The sequence below is a fragment of the Prionailurus bengalensis genome, chromosome B4 (assembly GCF_016509475.1).
Source record: "Prionailurus bengalensis isolate Pbe53 chromosome B4, Fcat_Pben_1.1_paternal_pri, whole genome shotgun sequence".
NCBI lineage: Eukaryota > Metazoa > Chordata > Mammalia > Carnivora > Felidae > Prionailurus > Prionailurus bengalensis.
In genome coordinates, this window is record NC_057358.1 from 130,631,244 (window position 1) to 130,650,854 (window position 19,611).

The window sequence follows — 19,611 nt, forward strand, 5'->3', positions numbered from 1 at the left end:
TTCATTTTAAACAAGCTTTGGTTAGCTTTCCCTTTTCCTGTTTGTCACCCATTTGGTTGTGAGTTTGTACCTGACCTTCCTCGTTAAGGATAATAAATTCAGCAAGGTGGTGATGGGCAAGGGGGCCCAGAGAAGCAATAAAAAGAGGAGCAAAATAAAAAGCAAAAAAGAGGAGGAAGGAAGCGGTTTACAGCTTGCCAACGGATGAGTTCCTTTTTGTTTGCTTTTTAAATCTTGATTTGATTTTGGAAGACCTTCTTTCCTCCCCTCCTATTCAGTATGACAGGTTTTCTCAAAGTTCAAAGGAACTAAATGAAATGTGTTTAATGGATTTTAAGAGGTGTTTACAGTGCTCTTTCAAATAGCTGATGTTGGCAGTTTGACCAGACCAGGGCTGGACATCGGCAGGCTGGCTCTTTAGCTGCCTGCAAATGGGGCCTTTCTCCAATGCCAAGGGTCAGATTCTCCTGTTGGCATCTTGTTATGGGCTGAATGTTTGTGGCCTCCTGAAATACATGTATTGAAGCCCTAACCTCCAGTGTGAGGCTATTTGGAGGTGGGGGTCTTTAGGAGATAATGGGTTAGATGAGGTCAGGAGGGCGGGGCTTCCATGATGGGATTAGTGATCTTTAAAAAAAATTTTTTTTTAACGTTCATTTATTTTTGAGATAGAGAGAGGCAGAGCATGAATGCGGGAGGGTCAGAGAGAGAAGGAGACACAGAATCTGAAACAGGCTCCAGGCTCTGAGCTGTCAGCACAGAGCCTGACGCGGAGCTCGGGGCTCAAACTCATGGACCGCGAGATCATGACCTGAGCCAAAGTCGGACGCTCAACCGACTGAGCCACCCAGGCGCCCCAATGGGATTGGTGATCTTATAGGAAGAGAAAGAGAGACCAGAGCTTGGTGCCCTGTAAGCACACAGAGAGAAGGTGACCATTTGCAAGCCAGCAAGAGGGTTCTTACTGGGAAGAGAATCTGCCGGCACCTAGATCTTGGACCTCCCAGCCTCCAGAACCTGGAGAAGTAAATGTCTGTTGTTTAAACTTCCCAGTCTAGGCCTTGTGATAGCAGCCTGAGCAGACTAGGACACTCCCCATTTTGTCTCTCCTGTTAGGAGAGACCCAGCGCTTCCTGCTAGACCCTTCTCATTTGCCTCCCAATCCACAGTCCCCTCGGAGGAGCAGTTCCATGCAGGGAGCCCTCTGAGTTCACCTGCAGGGTCACGTTCATTCCAGGCTGTACACCTTCCTGGAAAAAAATTGAAACCCTGGAGTGTCACTGGGATGTTGAGTGGGGCTGGTTTGTTCTAAAACAAAGAACTCAAGGACATCATGCTTGCCATCTTCAAATATCCAAAAGGACGATTGTGTTCGAAAGGGAAGGCACTTGTTCATTGTTGCTGGATTCAAAGGAAGAAGTGGATTGAAATTCATCTTGCAGAGGAGACTTTGACCAATGAACGCTGCCCAGCCCAGGCTAGGCTGCCTATGGAGGGGATGAGCTCCCTGTTGCCAGAGGTGTGCAAGTATCCCTAAAGGATACTTACAAAGAGACTCATGACCTGTGGAGTGGGGACATTCTACTGCATGGCTTCTAAGCCTCCCATCCCCCAGCTCTGAGACTGCACAGCTTCAGGATTGTTTAGTTGGGAAAGCAATTAAAGAAATCCACTGACGTGAGGACCAAGCTATAAAAAAAATCTTTATTTCATGTACCAGGATTTTTTTCTTTTTTTTTTTCTTTTTTAAGTTTTCTGCTTTTTAAAATTTTTTTTTTTCTGTTAACAGTCTGAAAAAAAAAAAAAAGGACCCACCAAGAAAATAAATCGGAGGTTGGTTTCTTGAACTGGTTTGAGCTGGGCATGAGCAATCAGCTGCCCTGGCGAGCAGTGCCCTTGACAGCCCCCCTCCCCGCTCCCTCCCTTCGGGCCCCCTAGCCCTTTCTCCGCAGTGCTGGCTTCACCCTGCACCCAGATGGCCTTCTCCAAGCGACCCAGGCCCCAGGCCCCAGCCTGGAAAGAAGCGCCAGTTGCTACCCCACAAACACTCTGCCAAAACCCAGAGAACTGGGGCCAATTTTCCTCTTCCGACAGCACCCGTTTGTCTGCTGTTTTCCTGGGGCCTCTCCTTCTCTCTAGTCCTTCATCTTTTTCAGGTTTGGAAGCTGGTGGGGTGAGGGAGGGAGAGAGACTGCGATTTCTGCCCAGACCGAGAAGGGCTGTGTTGCCACCGCGCTAGCCTTGGCCGCCTTGGCTCTGCCCCCGGGGGGGCGTGGCCTTCTGTGCGCTCGGGGACCTGCAGATGTTCTGCCCTGTGGCTCAGGCTGTTTAGGGTTCCAGCTGCAGCTGATTTGAAAAAAGGGCTTTCCTTTCCTACTCCCCGCAACTCTCCAGAGCTCAACTTTAGGAACTTCAGGCCAGGTCAGTGCGAAGCAAACCAAGCGGGGGCCAGCAGGGGCCCCCCACTTTGAGCAGAGTGGCTGGCAGGCTGGGCTGAAATCCACACTTGAGAAAGCTGTTGGGTTTCCGTTAGTCGGAACTGGCCTTTGATGGTCTGGGAAGAAGGTGGAGGAGCAAAACGGGACGCCCCAGACTTTAGCCCATGGTGTCAGCTTAATTTGGGGGGTTGGTCCTCAACCTGCGATGCCCTCCGTCCCCTCAACCTTAACCCCTCCCAGCAAACCTCAGAGGATCCTCTTTTTCTCTGACCCCCAAAGGCAGTGGGGAAGGCCTGGTGGTTGTTAATCTCTTCTCTCAGAGAAGCCCCCTTCACTCTCTGTGACTGGGTTATGGCACTAAAGAAAGGGGACACCAAATGAAGAGTGACTTTAGGGACCTCTGGTGCCTTCTCCCTCTCTGTCTGAATGGCAGGATATGTTTGCTCACATGTGTGTATTTTTGCTCTGACATTGGATGTGGGGGCAGGGGCTTGGGAGCACAGTGAGGAGGCATATGGGGTGTGTGTGTGTGTGTGTGTGTGTGTGTGTGTGTGTGTCTGAGAGGCTGACTGATGATTTGGGAATGTTCTCAATGTCTGGGGGCTGGATGGCAGCTATTTTGGTCATCCCTGGCATCTTCCTCTGGGCAGGTGGCACGTCTTAAAAGTCATCGACACCAAGAATAAGAATGGGCCTTTGAAACTCATGTAGGTCAATCCTTATGCTTACATAGGGGAAAACTGAGGCCCAGAGAGGCCATCGCAGCAAGGGATTCCAAAAGCCAGAGCTAGATTTTAGACTGGGGCCCTTTCCATGCATGTGAGTGTGTGTGTGTGTGTGTGTGTGTGTGTGTGTGTGTGTGTGGTTGTTGTCAATGGCTTTGGAGGGCATGAGTCCGTGTTCTCTGAACCCTGCCTCTGGCTATGTATGGGAAGGAAAGGGTTTAGGCTGAGAGTGTATCCCAGCGTGTGATTGGAGCACAGGGCCCGGAGGAGTGTGTACGTGTGCGTATGTGAGTGTGTGTGAGTGGGTATTCGATCTCCTTCGTGTAGACCGGGTTCTCCATCGTGATTCTCTCTCTCTCCCACATTAGCAGCACCTTCCTGGTATAAGGAAGAGATCTTTCCTCACAGAACCCTCCCACCCTGTCTCTCCCCCCAGGGCCCTCCTCCTCTCCCTCCCCCTGAGCCCAGCCCTTATATCTTGCAGCAGTTTGGTTTGGTTTTGTTTTTTAATGGATTTGTATATTTGTTTTCTGTTTTCTCTTTACAAGTTCCCTGCTAAATTTTAAGTCCCCCACCCCACCCCATTGTTTTGTTTTCACAGTTTAAAGCTGGAAAAGAATTAAAAGAAAAATACTGTCTGATTTTCTTGCAAGTAAATCCACTTATTATATATTTACATTTATTTATAGTCTGTGGTTTTTTTATTAAAAAAAAATCACCACTTGTTTTTCCTTTTTCTTTTGTAAAAAGAAACCTTTTTGCAGTGTCGTTGTTGGACTCGCTGGGCCCCCGGGAGGGGGGGCTTCAGTGAGTCCAAGGACCCCCAAAGGGTCAATGAGCCCCCCTTCCCAGGGGGCAGGGGGCCTATGAGTCTGGGGGTCCACCATCGCCCCAGGGTCATCAAGTGGCCCTGAGGTGAGAGGTGAGGAGGGAGAGCTGCTTTATAACCCCCCGGGGGGTGAGCATCTCCCGCTCCTAGGGACAGGAGCTTGGGGTGGTGACCCCAAAAGCTCACCCTGAGGATTCCAGGGTTTCCGGGCATCTTGCAAGCCAAAGGCAGCCATCCCCTCTCCTTCCCCTCCCTCAAGGCCTAGGAAGTCATCACAGTGGGTTAAGGACCATTAAGGACTGGGAACTTGGGCGCTACGCAAGCCCCAAGTGCACCCCCCTCCAGGCACCTTTCGGACAGGAGGGACCAAGGACTCTAGGGTCACCTGGAGGCCTACAGTTGCCCCATCGATGCTGGGTGGAGCCGGCTCGCAAGCCTCGCGAGCCTCGGAGCTTGCCCAGCGTTCCTGGGGCAACCATCCAGAGGCTCCAGGGACCTGGCAGTGACCGAGGGGCTCACCCGGCCCTGGGGCCCCTGAGTCTCCACCCCCCCACTCGCCCAGGGAGGCAGAGCCCGCTTGGGGTTAAAGAGAACAGAAAAGTTAACTCTCCCGCATTAAAACAAAAAGTAACATAAACCCCTGATAAATGCAGAGAACATCCCCCTTCCTTTCCGCTCCTTCTCATTTTTTTGCTTTAATGTTATCTTGGTTCCCTTTTATTTTTTCGTTTAAATTGGTTTTTATTAAATGTTAAAATAATGGTACATGGGAAATCATGCATTTTCTTTTAGATTTATTTTCTATTTTAAATTTTTTATCCTCTCTCGCTTTTTTTTTTTAAAGTTTGTTTTTCTTTCCCTCGGTTAATATTTTTTCACATTTCCTGTCGTTTTGCTTCTGTGTTCCTCTTATATTTTGTTCTTTTTTTTTTCAAATTTACTTGTTATGTTTTTCTCTTTTTTTGTTTTTTTTTCGTTTTTTTTGTTTTTTTTATTTTTTTGTTTTTTTGTTTTTGTTTTGTTTTGTGTTTTTTTTTTTTTTGCTCTTGGAAGGTCTCCCCTTCCCCTTGGATGGTCGGGTTCCCGCCCCCTCCCCTGCTCGCCCCACCTCCGGGCGCACGCGCCCCTCCTGCGGCGCTGCCAGGCCCCTCCCCCACCCCCTCCCGCGGGCTTCATACGGGGGTGGTCCGGCGGTTGGCTGTGTTGGAGTGGAGAGAGTCTTTGTTCTCCTTCTGGATACAGTTGTGGACTTGGAGGAAGCTGTTATCCCTGTCGGAGTTGTAGGTGGCGGTGGGCGTGGTGGCGGCCTTCAGGGGGTCCCTGCTGAGGGTGTACATGGAGATCTCCGTGGACGGCAGGGTGTTGAAACCCTTGATGCCCACGGGGGAGGCGTCCCTGGAGTGTGAGGGCTCGGTGGAGCGGGAGCTGGAGCGGCTTCGGCGCTGGTAGCGGTAGCGGTAGCTGGGGATGCGGGTGATGGCGGAGGCCTGGAGGTAGTCCGTGGCGCGGGCGGTGGCCCGCAGCTGTTTGTGCCGGTCGATAAACATGTGCACCGCCAGCACCCCAACCATCTCGGCGATGATGAAGGACAGGGCCCCGAAGTAGAAGGACCAGCCGTACGAGTAACTATTCTTTTTGGAGTCGCTCTTGGAGGGGTCTCCGGCATTGGCAGATATATACACGATGATGCCAATGATGTTACTCAGACCTGCGGGGCACAGGGACGGGTGCGGAGGGGTGGGAGTCAGAGCGGGGGGGGGGGGTGGTTAGTTTCCAGCAGGATATCAGGCCCTGGGGAGGGGGGAACCGAAGGGCAGGGGCAGCTGGGCGGGCTCTCCCTGATCCGGAGTTTTCAGGGTCAGTGCTCTACAGTGACATAGGCAAGCATCACCTTAATATTTTTGTCACGCCACTGAAGAGAGCCACAAAGGGGAGGGCAGTTGGAGACAAAGATGCGGGAGTGGAGGGGGAGAAGGGAGAGGCATTCTACCGCGCGTTGAGTCATGATAATGGACACTGTTTATTGAGCGTCTGCTACCTGCCTTCACTATTGAGCGCTTTCCAGGGGCGTTGCAAACTGAGGAAAGGGATCACAGAGAGGTTAGGTGACTTGCTCCAGGCTGCACAGAGATTTGAAGCTGGGATTGCAGGAGGTTCAGACTGGCTCCTGGAGCCAAGACTGCCTGGAATCAAAGCCCTTGGCAAGGTAACCTTAGAGTTTCCAGATCTGTAAAATGGGCAGAGGGATAGGACTGGCTCTTGTGGGAGTGACTGATTAAATGACTTAATACCTGTGAGGCTCTTGGGGGCGGGGGTGTGGTAAGGACTACTTAAATGTTCCTCATTCTTGTTAAATGGCTCATCCCACAGCCGTGTTCTGTCTCTGGCATCTGTAGCAATGTGACTAGTCCTGTGATGGGGCTGAGGGACGTGGTTTTAGGTGCCTGCCTGCACCCAAGTGGGACAGTGAGGGGACAGGGCAGTGAGGACAGGCCCAGTATTCTGAGAGGGACCTGGGATCCGGGCCCTTTGCTAAAAGGTAGGAGGAAGATGGGCCATTTGGGCTGAGAGACGGGGTCTGGGGATGTTCCTGGGGGACTCCGTGGCGGCGGGGGGCTTGGACGTTGTTATGGGGCGGGAGCCCCAGCACAACCCACCTCCCCTATGACATGACCTGTTGCCAGTCCTGGAGATCCCTCTTCCCCCTCCCCCCTCTCTGTCGAGTCCTCCCCGTCGCTGAGCACCCCAGCCTCAGCCTTTTCCCCCCAGGCAGGCCTGGGCTCTGGCCCAGCGCAGCGCAGTGGCCATTACCTGCAGACACGAAGAAGATGCCGGCACTCAGGATGATGTTGTGTCGAGTCTTGTAGAACTCGCTGGCTGCGATGCAGAGTCCACCCATGAAAAGCAGAATCACACTCAGGATTGGGAAAATGCTTGAGGCCCTCACGGCCCCTGCAGAACACAGAGGGTCAGGGAGAGAGAGAAGGGCACAGCTGTGAGCCAGAGGGACGCTAGGGGGAGAGAGTGGCCCGTGGGAGTGGGGAAGGGGAGGGGGAGCAAGCCACTGCCCAGCTCGTGGCCCTTCAGGGGCTCCTCTCTGCCTACAGGACCAAACCAGGGCCTCATGAGGCCCACAGGGCCCTGTGTGACTTGACCTCTGCCCCCCTCAGGCTTCATGCCTCCTGGTCCCCGTGTCTCCTCTTGTCAAGCCACAGCACCCTTCCCATGTCATGTAATTGCATGCTTCTGACTTTTGACGCACTGACTTTTCTTACTAGAATGTTTCTCCTGTTCCTTTTGACTCAGCAAATTCTATTCATCCATTAAAACTCAACTCAGGGGCGCCTGGGTGGCTCAGTCAGTTAAGCCTCCGACTTCGGCTCAGGTCGTGATCTCATAGTTCGTGAGTTCGAGCCCCGCGTCGGGCTCTGTGCTGACAGCTCAGAGCCTGGAGCCTCCTTCAGATTCTGTGTCTTCCTCTCTCTCTCTCTCACTCTCTCTCTCTCTCTCAAAAATAAATAAACATTAAAAAAATTAAAAAAAAAAAACCCTCAACTCAAATTCGCCTCTTCTGTCAAGCCTTCCCTGACTTCCTTAGGCAAAGTTATTTGTCCCTTCCTCTGTGCTTTGGGGCACAAGGAGAGGCAGCGTGTTAGTTACAGTGGTGAGGGAGTCGCACAGCCTGGATCTGGATCCGGCTTTACCATGCGTTAGCTGTGTAAGTTTGGGCAAGCTGTCGCTTTGCGCCTCAACTCTCTCATCTATGAAATGGGGACGGTAATAGTGCCTACCTTGCAAGACTGCTGTGAGGATTAGATGAGTTGATTCTGATAACGCACTGGGATGAAACTCGGAACGTATGTAGTAAACACTGGTTAAATGATACTTATTACAGGAAAAAATTGTTTCTACATATGCTGCTACCATAAAGCCGTGGGGTCCCTTGAGGGCGAGGACTGTGGCCTTTTTTTTTTTTTTTTTTTTTAGTTCTTTCTTTTTATTCTCTCTGTCCCCACCACACCTCTGTGTCAAAGACGCAGTAGGTCCCCAGTAAAGGCTCACTGAGTGAATAAGTGTGGGGAGGGCTTCCAGAAAGAAGCAGCAGCAGACATGTTACCAAGAAAAGAAAAAGTGGGGCGCCTGGGTGGCGCAGTCGGTTAAGCGTCCGACTTCAGCCAGGTCACGATCTCGCGGTCCGGGAGTTCGAGCCCCGCGTCAGGCTCTGGGCTGACGGCTCAGAGCCTGGAGCCTGCTTCCGGTTCTGTGTCTCCCTCTCTCTCTGCCCCTCCCCCGTTCATGCTCTGTCTCTCTCTGTCTCAAAAATAAATGTTAAAAAAAAAAATTTAAGGGGCGCCTGGGTGGCGCAGTCGGTTAAGCGTCCGACTTCAGCCAGGTCACGATCTCGCAGTCTGTGAGTTCGAGCCCCGCATCAGGCTCTGGGCTGATGGCTCAGAGCCTGGAGCCTGTTTCCGATTCTGTGTCTTCCTCTCTCTCTGCCCCTCCCCCGTTCATGCTCTGTCTCTCTCTGTCCCCAAAATAAATAAATGTTGAAAAAAAAATTTTTAAAAAAATGCCTGAGAAAATAACAAAAGGCATTTGCTAAATTTATAAAAAAAAAAAAAAGAAAAGAAAAGAAAAAGTAAAAAACAAAGAACAACAACAAAAATGCCTTCAGGATAAGATAAGAAGCAAGGACTGACAAACAGGCAAGAGAAAAGAATACCTTCAGGAACATTTGCCACCTGCAGGTGAGAGGAAGGAGGCCAGAGGGACGCAGGGTGGCTGAGGGCAGGGGAAGGCAGCTGGGGGAGAGGCAGGCCAGGCAGGCAGGCTGTGTATGTGGGGGACAGTGTCCGGATGAGGTCCTCCCTAAAGGGTCTCTGGGGAGGAAAAGAGCTTTTCTCTCCAGATTCAAATAGGCAGCGAGTGACCTCAGAACCCTGATTGCTCGTCCCCGGAGCTGTGGGCCAGGCGGAGCCATCTGGAAGCTTGTGTGAAGAAAAGGAAGTTTTCTTTACGTGTTTGGGCTGTTTAAATGGCTTCTGAGGAAGTTGGGTCCTATTAGAGGGCCTGTTGGCTCAGCCCTGGGGTGGGGATAAGGGTTGGCTGGGGATGTGCATCTTGGAGAGGAAGGTGCCGGGGGTCGAGCCTCCCCTGGCTCCCCACCCCTCTGGGGGGCAGTGTGGCAAAGAGAGTTTTTCTGTATAGAACTCGGGGCATTTTTCTAAGAGGATTTTAGGCAGTGTGCTGCAATGCGTAGCATAAAACCCCCCTTCCCTCTTCCCCGTGGATCTTTAGGAAGTCTACACTGCTTACTGATGCTGTTGGGTGAGTCGATTATTTTAGGGGGACTTGAAGAAAGGTGAACCTGAGCCGGCGCTAGAGGAGGAGGCACACAGAGGGTGCAGTTGGGTTCCTGGGCAATCCGGCTTCCCTTCTCCCGACGACGGATGGGCCACCTCCCCCCAGACCTGAGCGTTCTCCCCCAGCAAGTCATTTCAAGAGAACCGTTCTGTCCCCAACCTGGTTGCCCTTCCCGCACATCCCTACACACGCGCACACACGATTGCAAGGTGCCTGGACTTGCACAGTCAATGCTGCCTGAATCCTCATCTTCACAAGCACAAGGGGAGAGGGGAGAGAATCTCTGATAAGCACCATTCTGTGTCGAGCCTTGAACGAATACCTGGCATACATTCTGTAATTTAATCCTCATAACAGCCCCATGGGCTGTGTTTTTTAGCCCCCGTCTATAGACAAGAAAACTAAAGCTCAGAAAGGCATAGTAACTCGCCCAAGGCAGCCCAGCTAGTGAGTCAGGATTCAAGACCGGATCGGCCCAACTTTTGGGCCATCCTGTACTCTCCCTCTGGGGCTTCCAAGGAGCCTGGGAGGGATGCTGCAGAGTCCAGAGATCTGGGTGTAGGGTCCCACCTATGCCACTCACTTGCTGTGTGGCTGAGACAGGTGCCTCGTCCTCTCTGGTTTGCCCATGTGCAAAGCGGGTGTGGACCATCAGATGATTTCTCACGCTTCTGCCCTCCCTGTGTGGATACGATTCCTGACCAGCTGGGAATAGGGGGGTGATGGCAAGAAGGAAGAAGGACAGGTTGGTGTGACTTCCAAGGGGGCAGTGGCAGTGGCTCAGATGAGCAGAGCGAGACCCAGATGGAGGCTGGGCAAGGAAGCTGCTTTAGAGCAAGCAGGGACTCTTACATTGGAGAAGTTTCTCGAAAGAGTTCTTTCCCGCTAGGCAGTGTCATAGGCTGAGTGGGGATTTGGGAGTTCGTCACATCTGAGCTCAGACCGGGCCTTGTCCCTAACAATGTGTCCTTGGTGCCAAGGGTCTTTACCTGGCTGAGTCTGTTTCTGCATCCTGGAGAATGGGAAAAATAACCCTAATACCCAGCTCCCGGGAATGTAAGGTTTGCTGTTCACAGGGCAGTCGGAAGGCCAGGGGCCTGGGCATCGCGGGGGAGCTGGTTAGAGCCTGCAGATTCTTGGGTCTTACACTGCCAGCTACTGAGTTAGATTCTACATTTTTGCAAAAGCACGTAACACAAGTCACGTGCATGTGAAAGTTCGAGAGGCACTGTTGTCAAGGTTACATTGCATGGCTGTCCTGTTTCTACCCTGGAAAGGGTACAGTAAATGGTACAATCATTATTTCTATCGTCCTGCCCCCTCCATCCAGACACTTCTTCCCCACGAATTGCCTTGATTCCCACTGAAGCTGGGGGTGGTTTTAGTGCTAAAGTCTATCGCGAGGAGCAGAAAGTATCTGGTTTATTCAATGAACAAATATTTATCGATCTCCTATGAGTAAGCATATGGAACTCTGCAGTCCCTACCAACAATTCTGGAGCTCTCCCTACAGCATCCTACGTGCCTTACACGGATAAACCCATTTAAACCTTACACCAGCCCCACGAAGCCATGGCCTTGGCTTCAAGGAGGTTACAAATACCTAAAGCAGGTATTGGCAGACTTTTTCTGTAGAGGGACAGGTAGTAAATATAATCATTTCTGGCTTTGCTGGCCATATGTTCTCTGCTGCAACTACCTAATTTAGCTGTTGTAGCTTGAAAACAGCCACAGGCAATACGTAAACAAATGAATGCGCTTCTATTTCAATAATACTTTATTTACAAAAACAGTGGTGGTGGTGGGGGGGGGGCGGCGCAGATTTGGCCTGCGAGCTGCAGTTTGGACATTTCCTGGCTGAGAACATAATATGCTGTACTGGGGAAGGGCCGCATGGTCCCGGAGTGGGGAGATGCTTCGCTTTTAACTAGCTGTGGGTCCAATGAATAAACACAGGTCGAGTGCCCGCCGCTGTACCAACTTCCAGGCTGGGCATGGAAGACACAGGGGTTCAAAAACAGGCCTGGGCCATGTCTTTATGGGGCTTACATTCTCATGAAGGAGATACATGTCATCAGGTAATAACACAGATATTATGTAATTATCAACCAGGATAAAGTGCTATGGAAGAAAGGTATCCATATGGCACCATGAAGGTATGTGACAGGCTGATGTCACATATAGATGGCCAATGTTCATCGAGCGGTTCGTGTACCCCAGGGCTGTTCTAAGCACTGTGTATCTATTAACTCATTAGTTCTCATTACAGCTCCGTGAAGTAAGTACTTTGGTTAGCCCCCATCAAGCGGCAGCTAAAACTTGAGGCACAGAGAGGTTAAGCCATTTGTCTGAGTCCGCCCAGCAAGGAAGTGGGGAAACTGGGTTGTGAACCCAGGAGGTCACCCTCGAGGGCCTGTGTGTCTTCACCACCGCCCTCCCCTGCTTTCAGACATGCACGTCTTGCCCCTCAGAGCATCCTCTGAGCTCACGTGGGCATCAAGGAGGGCTTCCCCCAGGGAGTGAGGCTGGGGCTGGCATCTGAAGGATAAGGAGAAGCTAACAGGGCACAAGAGAGGCGGGATGTGGAGTGTTCCAGGGAGAGGAAGCAGCGTGTGTGCGCTCCAGGGCTGGAGAAGCATCCTTGCTCAGGGAACTGGAAGATTCTGGATCGCAGAGAGCCACGGGGGAGCTTGGGGAGCCCTAAAGGGAACGAGGCAGGCCAGGGTCGGGGGCTCACGAGGTACAGGCTTGGGGCACAGAACTGCGGTGGGCTGAAGCTGTAATGGGGGGGGGGGGTTGTAGACACAGAGGTGGGGCACAGATGCACCTGCCTGTGGAAGAGCAGAGGGCTTAACTTTGAGGCTCCGGGCACCCTGGTGTGAAGTGATGGCCCAGCAGGGGCTCGTGCAAATCATGTGGTATGCCTGGCTTCCGCTTCCTTGTCTGGATTAGGTGATCTCTAGGGTCTTGCCTGTCTCTGATGGCCCTGTGTCCCCCAGACCTCCCCGCAGGGTCCACTCAGCCAGCCAGGCCACAGTCTCACCTGTTCCCTGTGCCAGTTGTGGCCTTTGATTAAAATGGTAGTCTTACCAGGTATATGGAGGGCGGGCTCCCTATTTTCCGGGTGCAGTGCTCAACCCTTTATGTCTGTTATCCCACCTGGGTTTTTTTTTCCCCTTCTAAGCGGAGAGGATCAGCGAGGAGCTGGCTCAGGGGGGGTTGCTGGGCTCTTGGGCTTTTGTCCCTCACTCCCCTCCCCGCTGCGCTGGATGGGGTGGCCAGGACCACAAGTGTGTGTGTGAGCATGGGTGCGAGAGAGGTGGGGAAGGGGAGAGAGAGGAGGAAGGACAGAGCGAGGGAGAAGGAAGGAGGAAGCGGATGACGATGGATGAGGGGAGAGAGAGAAGCTGAGAGCAGTGGCTTGGGAGCCCGGGCTCCACACAGGGCCTCCTTGGAGCCCCGTCCCAGCCTTCCCACCAGCAGTGTGGCCTCCGTGCCTCCAGTTTCTTGCCTGTGTAATGGGGACACCAACAGCACCTACCTCCCGGGGTGTTGTGAAGGGGAACACAGGTAACATATAAAGTTGTCAGGTGTGTTCTATCTAATGACATAAGGAAAAGAGTTCCAGAAGCCCCGGAGCTTCCTTGGGGAGTGCCATCTGCGCGGTGCCAGATGCTGTCCCATTCCCTGTTGTCTCCGGGGCTGGTGATCAGCTGCACCAACCCAGGAGAGAGGCGCCCTGCGTGCCTCCGCCAGCCATGCCCCCTGCCCTTCTGAGCCTCAGTTGTCCCCCCTGCCAGAGGGAGGTCACGAGCACACCCAGCTCATAGCCTGCGACGAAGAGTAAGGAGTAAATACATTTCAAGCAGTTAGAAGAGTGCCCGGTACGTGCCAAGCACCAGGAAATGTTAGTTTTGTCATCTTGGCAGAAGGCACCGTTGCTGTTTCTCACGGGCCCCGGGTTGGTGTTGATCACAGTGCGGCTTGTGAGTCAGGACTAGGTGGGGAAGTCAGCGTGCTGGGTGCCGCCAGCACTTAGAGAAATGAAGGGGGACAGAATTCAAAGTGTCAGTGTGCGTGGAATGCACGAGGTTGGAGCCGTTTTGAGAAATGTTTGCTCTGGCTGCATGGATGTGAGTGACTAGGGGTGGTGGCTTGGGATGGGCCCCAATCACACTGTGACCAATGGGAAATACCAGCTCCCATCTCCTGGACACAACACACACACACACACACACACACACACACGCACAGCCTGCAGGGACCTGTAGACACGCAGCAGACCCGAGCAAACACACATTCAGACAGACGCTCAGATGCGCGGACACACGGGCACCGAAAGACACAGAACACAGCACAGACTCACACACTTGTGCACAAAGACCGACACACTGACAGTCACAGGAAGTCACACCTGGGCCACCTCTGCCTCTTCCTCACCCGCTCGCAAGCTTTGGTAAGGATAAGGATGGGCGGGGGCTGGGGCACCGTGGCAGACACATCGATGGCCCCCCAGAGCGGGCTGTGGGCAAAACAGGTCTGGCCATCATTTGTTCCTGGGCAAGCTAGTGACAGGTGGGCTAGAGCCACACTGGCCACACCTTCGTGGGGCCCAGATGTCAGGAGGCTCAGGGTGGTGGCCAAGGCCTGTCACCAGAAAGTCCCTGGACTCTGTGTTCAGGAGAAGCTTTGGAACTCCTTAAATACCCATGGGGGTTGGGGGTAAAAATGTACATTCATTCATTCATTCATTCATTCGTCCCATTAGATATCTATGGGGTGCCTTCCTTCTGCTGGGCCCCCCAGGAGGCCTGAAGCTTGGTCTGATGGCTTGAGAGCAAGTGAGCCCCACTTTCTTGCCATCCCAGGAGATGAGCTCTGCGTTCCTGTCCAGCCCTTCTGGCATGCTCTCTCCTCCTCCTCTGTTCTAGGTCCTCCATCCAGCTGGTGGAGCAGGGATGGTAGGGGTGGCCCGGGCCACCCACTTGCCACCCCCTCAGCCCCCTTCCCTGGGGCCTCCTCCTCTTCCTGGCCTCTAAACCTTGGCATCCTGGGGCTCAGACTCTGCACCTCTTCGGTGCACCACCGCCTCGGGCCATTCATCGGCTCGTGGCTGTAAATGTCCTCCACCAGCTGACAACTGGCAAACTTCTCTCTGGGCCAGGCCCTGTCCCGTGAGCCCCAGACCCCAAGGCGTCTCCCCAGGGAGTCCCATAGGTTTCTCTGACTTAATGTGGCCGACACTGAGCTTCCGATTCTTCCCAATCCCAGCCTTGGACTCAAACCTTGACACCTTCCTTTCCTGCGAAATCCACAGGTAGGCTCTCAGGAAAGCTTACATGCAATCCCTTGGGAATATTTTCAGGCTCCGACCCCTTCCCACCTCCTTCACTGCTATTACTTGGGTTCAGGACGCTGTCTCTTGTCTGGATTTATTGCAGTAGGTTCCTAACTGTTCTGCCTGCTTCTGTCCTTACCCTATTTCAGTCTCTTGTGAACGGAGCAAGCAGAGGGTCCTGTAAAGTGTGAGATAGTGGGACTCCTCTGCTCAGACCCTCTGATGGCTTCCTGCCTCAATCAGAGCAAGACCCAAGCCCTTTCTAGGACCCACAGGGGCCCCCAGGCCTCTCTTCCTTGGCTCTTCCTTGGCTTCCCCTTGCTCACTCCACTCTTGTCTTTCTGGCCTCACTCCTGCGCCTCAAACATTCCAGGCTCCAGTCTCAGGGCCTTTTCACTTGCTGTTCCCTCTGCCTGGAACATTCTCCCCTCACATTTCCACATGGCTCCCTCTCACCTCCTTCAGGTCTTTGCTCAGATTTCACAACAAGGATTTTATGGACAACCCCCTCTCCCCGGAATTTCCTATCCCCCTTTCCTGCTGGATTTTTCTCCGTATCACTCCTCATAGTTTCACAGACCATATAATTAACTTGTGAATTTCGTTTGTTGTAGCTTGCAAGCACCATGAAGGCCCGTCTTAATTTTGTCTGCAGGCAAAAAGGACCCATGGCCCATGGGTAGCTCAGATCTTTCCTGGCCTCCCGAGTACTGGGACCTCAGGCCCAAAGAGCCAAGGAGAAGATACTCAATGGGTTTCTCGGGAGCTATAGCTCTGCCAGGAGAGGCCCACAGCCCCATGCTTACACACGGTCAGGCCTCTTTCCGTCCATGCCAGCAATGTGCTGGCCCTGTGTCAGCCTCTGAACAGATCCTGCCCTTAGGTTGAGCAGAGTCCAGTAGACTGTGCCCCTGACCTTGGTAATAGCAGGAGCTCCTGCCACCTTTCTGGAGCCCACCCTGCCCGCCCCGCTGCCCTCCGAGTGTGAGGCGGGCCGGGCACGAACAGGCAAAGCCAGAATGTTTGGCTGAGCCCCTTTCCACCCTCCTAGGTCTCCTGCCCCCCACCCTGCCCCTCCTGCCAGTCCTCTGCTGTCCTCTGGAAACCCCTTGGGGTCCGGCCCCAGGCCCCACCCCCAAGCTCCTGCTCTCCCCTCCCCCCACCTCAGCCGTGTCTCCCAAACAGCCCCTCACTTCTGGCGGCCACCACACCTATCGCTCTGGTCCAGGCGCCATAGCCTCTCAGCAGGATGCCAGCAGCAGCGGCCAACTGGCCTCCCTGTCCCCGCCCCGGCCGTTGGCCAGAACGGACCTTCCACATCAGTGTCCCCTGCTCACAATTCCGTCACACTTAGAATGACACCCGATTGGGCTCCTCCGCCGCCTCTCGGACCTCGTGCTGTGGAATGTCTTCCATTCCTGCACTGCGCTCAGCCAGCCGGGCCTCCCCTCTGACCCCCACACCCCCCGCCCCCCCTCGCCTTAATAAGGCCCTTGCTTTCTCACCAGTCCCCCCTCGGGCACGCACTTCCCCCAAGTCCTCTCGGCTCTGTCCTTTTCCTCATTTAGAGAAGCTGTCCCGACCACCTGTCCTCAGTAACACCCCCCACCTGCCCTCCGCCCACCGCCTCACTCTCCACCCCCTTACAGCCAGTTCTGGAACGGTCTCAGGGGGCTATTTGTGGTCTTGCCCATTGCTTCTTTCCTCCGCGAGAGTGTCACCTTCACAGAGGCACCGGTTTTGTTCTGTTCACCCTTGGATCCCCTGTACTGACAACAGGGCTCTGCACGGAGTGAGTGCTCAGTGAATGTCTCAAGAGTAAATGAGCGAATGCTTCTAGAGGCCCAGTCTCAGCCTTGGTGCCGCTTTCTCAAGGGGACCCTTCTGGAATCATCTCCCGTTTGGGGGTTAGGGGCCAGGCTCCCTCAGCACCACACACTCCATTTTATCCCTGCCTGCGTCTTGGCATTCATGCTACCTTCAGGGGCCTGTTTCTATACAGTGAGCCCTCAGGGACAAGGGCGGCATCAGCCCCTCTCACGGCCTCCCACGTGGCAGGTGCGTTGTGAGAATGGGTGTAACCGACCTGAACTGGAAGCCGGCTGAAGCCCCGCCCATGGGGCTGAAGCCCCGCCCACCTCCAAAACACAGCCCCGCCCCCCTCCCCACTTCAGCGGGGCTGGGGATCGGAATAGAAGAACGATCGAAGAACGATCGATCCCTGGCTTCTAGCGTCTCGAGAGCTTATTAAGAATGAGACCATCTAGTTAGAATGTATTAGGATTTAGACTCTATTGATAAGGATAGGAACTCCCGTCTTCCGGCTTTCCAGAATTACTTTTGTTGCCTAGCCCAAGATTAGCGTAGTCTAGATCAGGGGTCAGCAAACTATGCCAAGTGCAGCCTGCTGCCTGTTTTTGTAAATGAAGTTAAGTTTCCTGGGAGCACAGCCACACTCATTGGCTTCCATTATGTCTAGACTCCACGGGCAGCATTGAGTAGTTGGGACAGAGGCTGTATGGCCTACAAAGCCTGGTATATTTGCTGTCTGACCCTTTATAGAAAAAGTTTGCCGACTCTTGTTACAATGCTCAAAAAATACTGTTGGGTTAAGTAAGCTTAAATCAGACCCTTGGAATCCTGCCCTGTTAACAGCAGTTAACCAATTCAGGTCTTTTGTCCGGGGACACCCCAGTGAACCAAACACTTTCTGTGATTCTCTCTTAAACAATGAGGCTATGGAGGTATGGAGTAGGTAGAAACCGCCACTGAAGACTCCTATATCTGCCCTTTATGTAACAGACAACATTTATGGAGTATCTGCTGTATTCCAGAAGCTGTTCTAGGCACAGCAATGAAGGAGACAAAGTTCCTCCTTTGAGCCCTCTAGCTGATTATCACATCCTTACTGTGCTCAACCAGGGTGGCTCCTGGCACGAGGCTTAGGCTGTGGTCCCCCTACTCCCACCGCCACCAGCAGGCCGCATCCGTCCCGCGCCGTGTCTCCCGAGGCCAGCTGTTTCTCTGAGGGGCCTCCCGGCCAGGCTGGGCGCTGCCTGGGGCCATGAGCTGCGCCTGTATTTTTCACCTTGATCTCCCCAGCACCGAGCGCAGGCTCTGGCCTAGGTCTCAGCCCGCTTTTATGCCACCGCACTGCTCCTGCAAGAGCCCCAGACGTGGTAGTGGGGAACGATAGCCCAACCCGTCTTTTAGGACTTCCATTTAAGAGCAGTGCCTTTCGGGAGTTCATAACCGGAAATGATGAGCATTGTAAGATATTTTTCTCCCTTTCAAAAGAAATCTATAAATTACATCGTGTTCCCTTCCTTTCTCTTCCTCGCCACTGGGCTGACTTCATGTTCCATGGGCTTTTCAATGAAACCAGGTTGATTCTAAGGCTGACCCGAGAGTTGGCTTTGATGTGAAGAGTAGTTACTGAAAGAGGGTGATCCATGTAATGAAATGCCTCCTATATTTTCCATAAAAGTGATCAGAGAGTGATGCTAGCCATTCTGCTGGGGGCGGGGCGGGGGGGAGGCGGATGGGAGGGAGGCTTTAGCGGCCTCCGTGCGGCTGGGAAGGTCACCGGGGACAGAAGGTGGGGACGCTCCTGGTGGAGAGCAAACCTCTTCTAGAAGAGCCTCTTGAGAGCGTGGAGCACAGCTTTCACCCACTTCTGCTTGGGTGGCTTTGCTGTCCCAGGTGTCAAGGACCCTCAGCCCCTCTCCTGGAAATCCCTTTCTCAGGGAGCATTTTACCTTGTTAGTTTTTGTTGGTTCTTGAGAAGTTTTCTTTGGGACTCAAAATGCTTTCTCTTGATAATATGCCTCAGGTGGATTTAAGGTCACAGCATGTACCTCAGGATTTAACCGTGACTTGATTGCGGGGGAAGAAAAAAATCTCATGTATTGTTCTCGGTCGAAGTTCCAATCTGAAACTGCCTGATGAGTTTCTTCATTGAGTTGGTCAAGAAATATTTACTGAGCGCTTATTATGTGAAGGGCATTGGGCTGGGAATATGAATACGTGAACGAGATAGGGTGGGTCCCTGGCCTAACATAATTGGTGGGACTGCCAGGGAGATGTTTACTCAAATAGATCAGGACCCCACAGCATGATAAATGTGCTGTGCTCTGGGAACCCGTTAGGGGCCCAGAGGACTTCCTGGAGGAGGTGATGTTTCAGGCTGGGACCTGGAGGATGAATAGGAGTTTATCAGACAAAGGGGAGGGAAGAGGGTCACAGGCAGAGGGAACAGCATGCATGAAGGTTTGGCCTCCAGACAGGAGGAAAGGAGCGAGGCTCAGCTTTTTCCTGCCCTCTGCTGATACAGGGATCTCTGGATAGTCCTGGCCTTTGGTGCTCTGGAGGTTAGAAGGACTGGACCCACCACCAGAAGGGAGAAAAAATTGCATGCACTCACGGAGGAAATATTCTGCTGTGTCAGCTTCGTAATCTGCATCCTCTGGGAAGTGATCGATTTGCTTGCAGAGACCTTTGAAGTTCCCTGGAAAACAAGAGGAGAAAGGACACGTGAAACATCAGAGTTTCCAGGGGCTCAGCACCCACTGGCCTCTTGCTGACTTCTGGCTCTTCTGAAGCTGGCTCAGCCCTCTCCCCGGCCCCTGAAGGAAGGTATCACTTTGTCTGTTTGGACATCTGCCTGGTGAATCAAAACACACACACCCGCGGTGCAGTGGAAAGGATCTAAGGCCTAAGACTTCAAAACCCAGCCTTCCGTCCCTGCATCGAGGCTTCTGAGGATTAGCTGAAGCTTGGCGGGCAGCAGAGGTTTGGCTCGGGGCTGGGGACTGCCGAGGAGGAGGCTGATGAACCCGTCAGTACACCCGCCTCTGTGCCCCAGCTCCGCTGGGAGTCACCTCGCATTTTGCATGCCAGAGAGCAGATCGCTTTGCA

The 19,611-nt window shown here is 53.1% G+C and overlaps 1 protein-coding gene across 1 annotated transcript in view; it reads right to left on the bottom strand.

Moving 5' to 3' along the window:
• Window positions 1–5,136: 5,136 nt before the first annotated feature.
• CACNG2 (calcium voltage-gated channel auxiliary subunit gamma 2) overlaps window positions 5,137–19,611 on the bottom strand; it is a 109,858-nt gene continuing 95,383 nt past the window's right edge. Inside the window, exons 2-4 of the mRNA XM_043563671.1 lie at window positions 19,118–19,201; window positions 6,804–6,944; window positions 5,137–5,700 (exon numbers count right to left, since the gene is read on the bottom strand). Coding sequence (XP_043419606.1) covers window positions 5,165–5,700; window positions 6,804–6,944; window positions 19,118–19,201 — 761 coding nt within the window. The 3' untranslated portion in view covers window positions 5,137–5,164. The remainder of the gene's footprint in view (window positions 5,701–6,803; window positions 6,945–19,117; window positions 19,202–19,611) is intronic.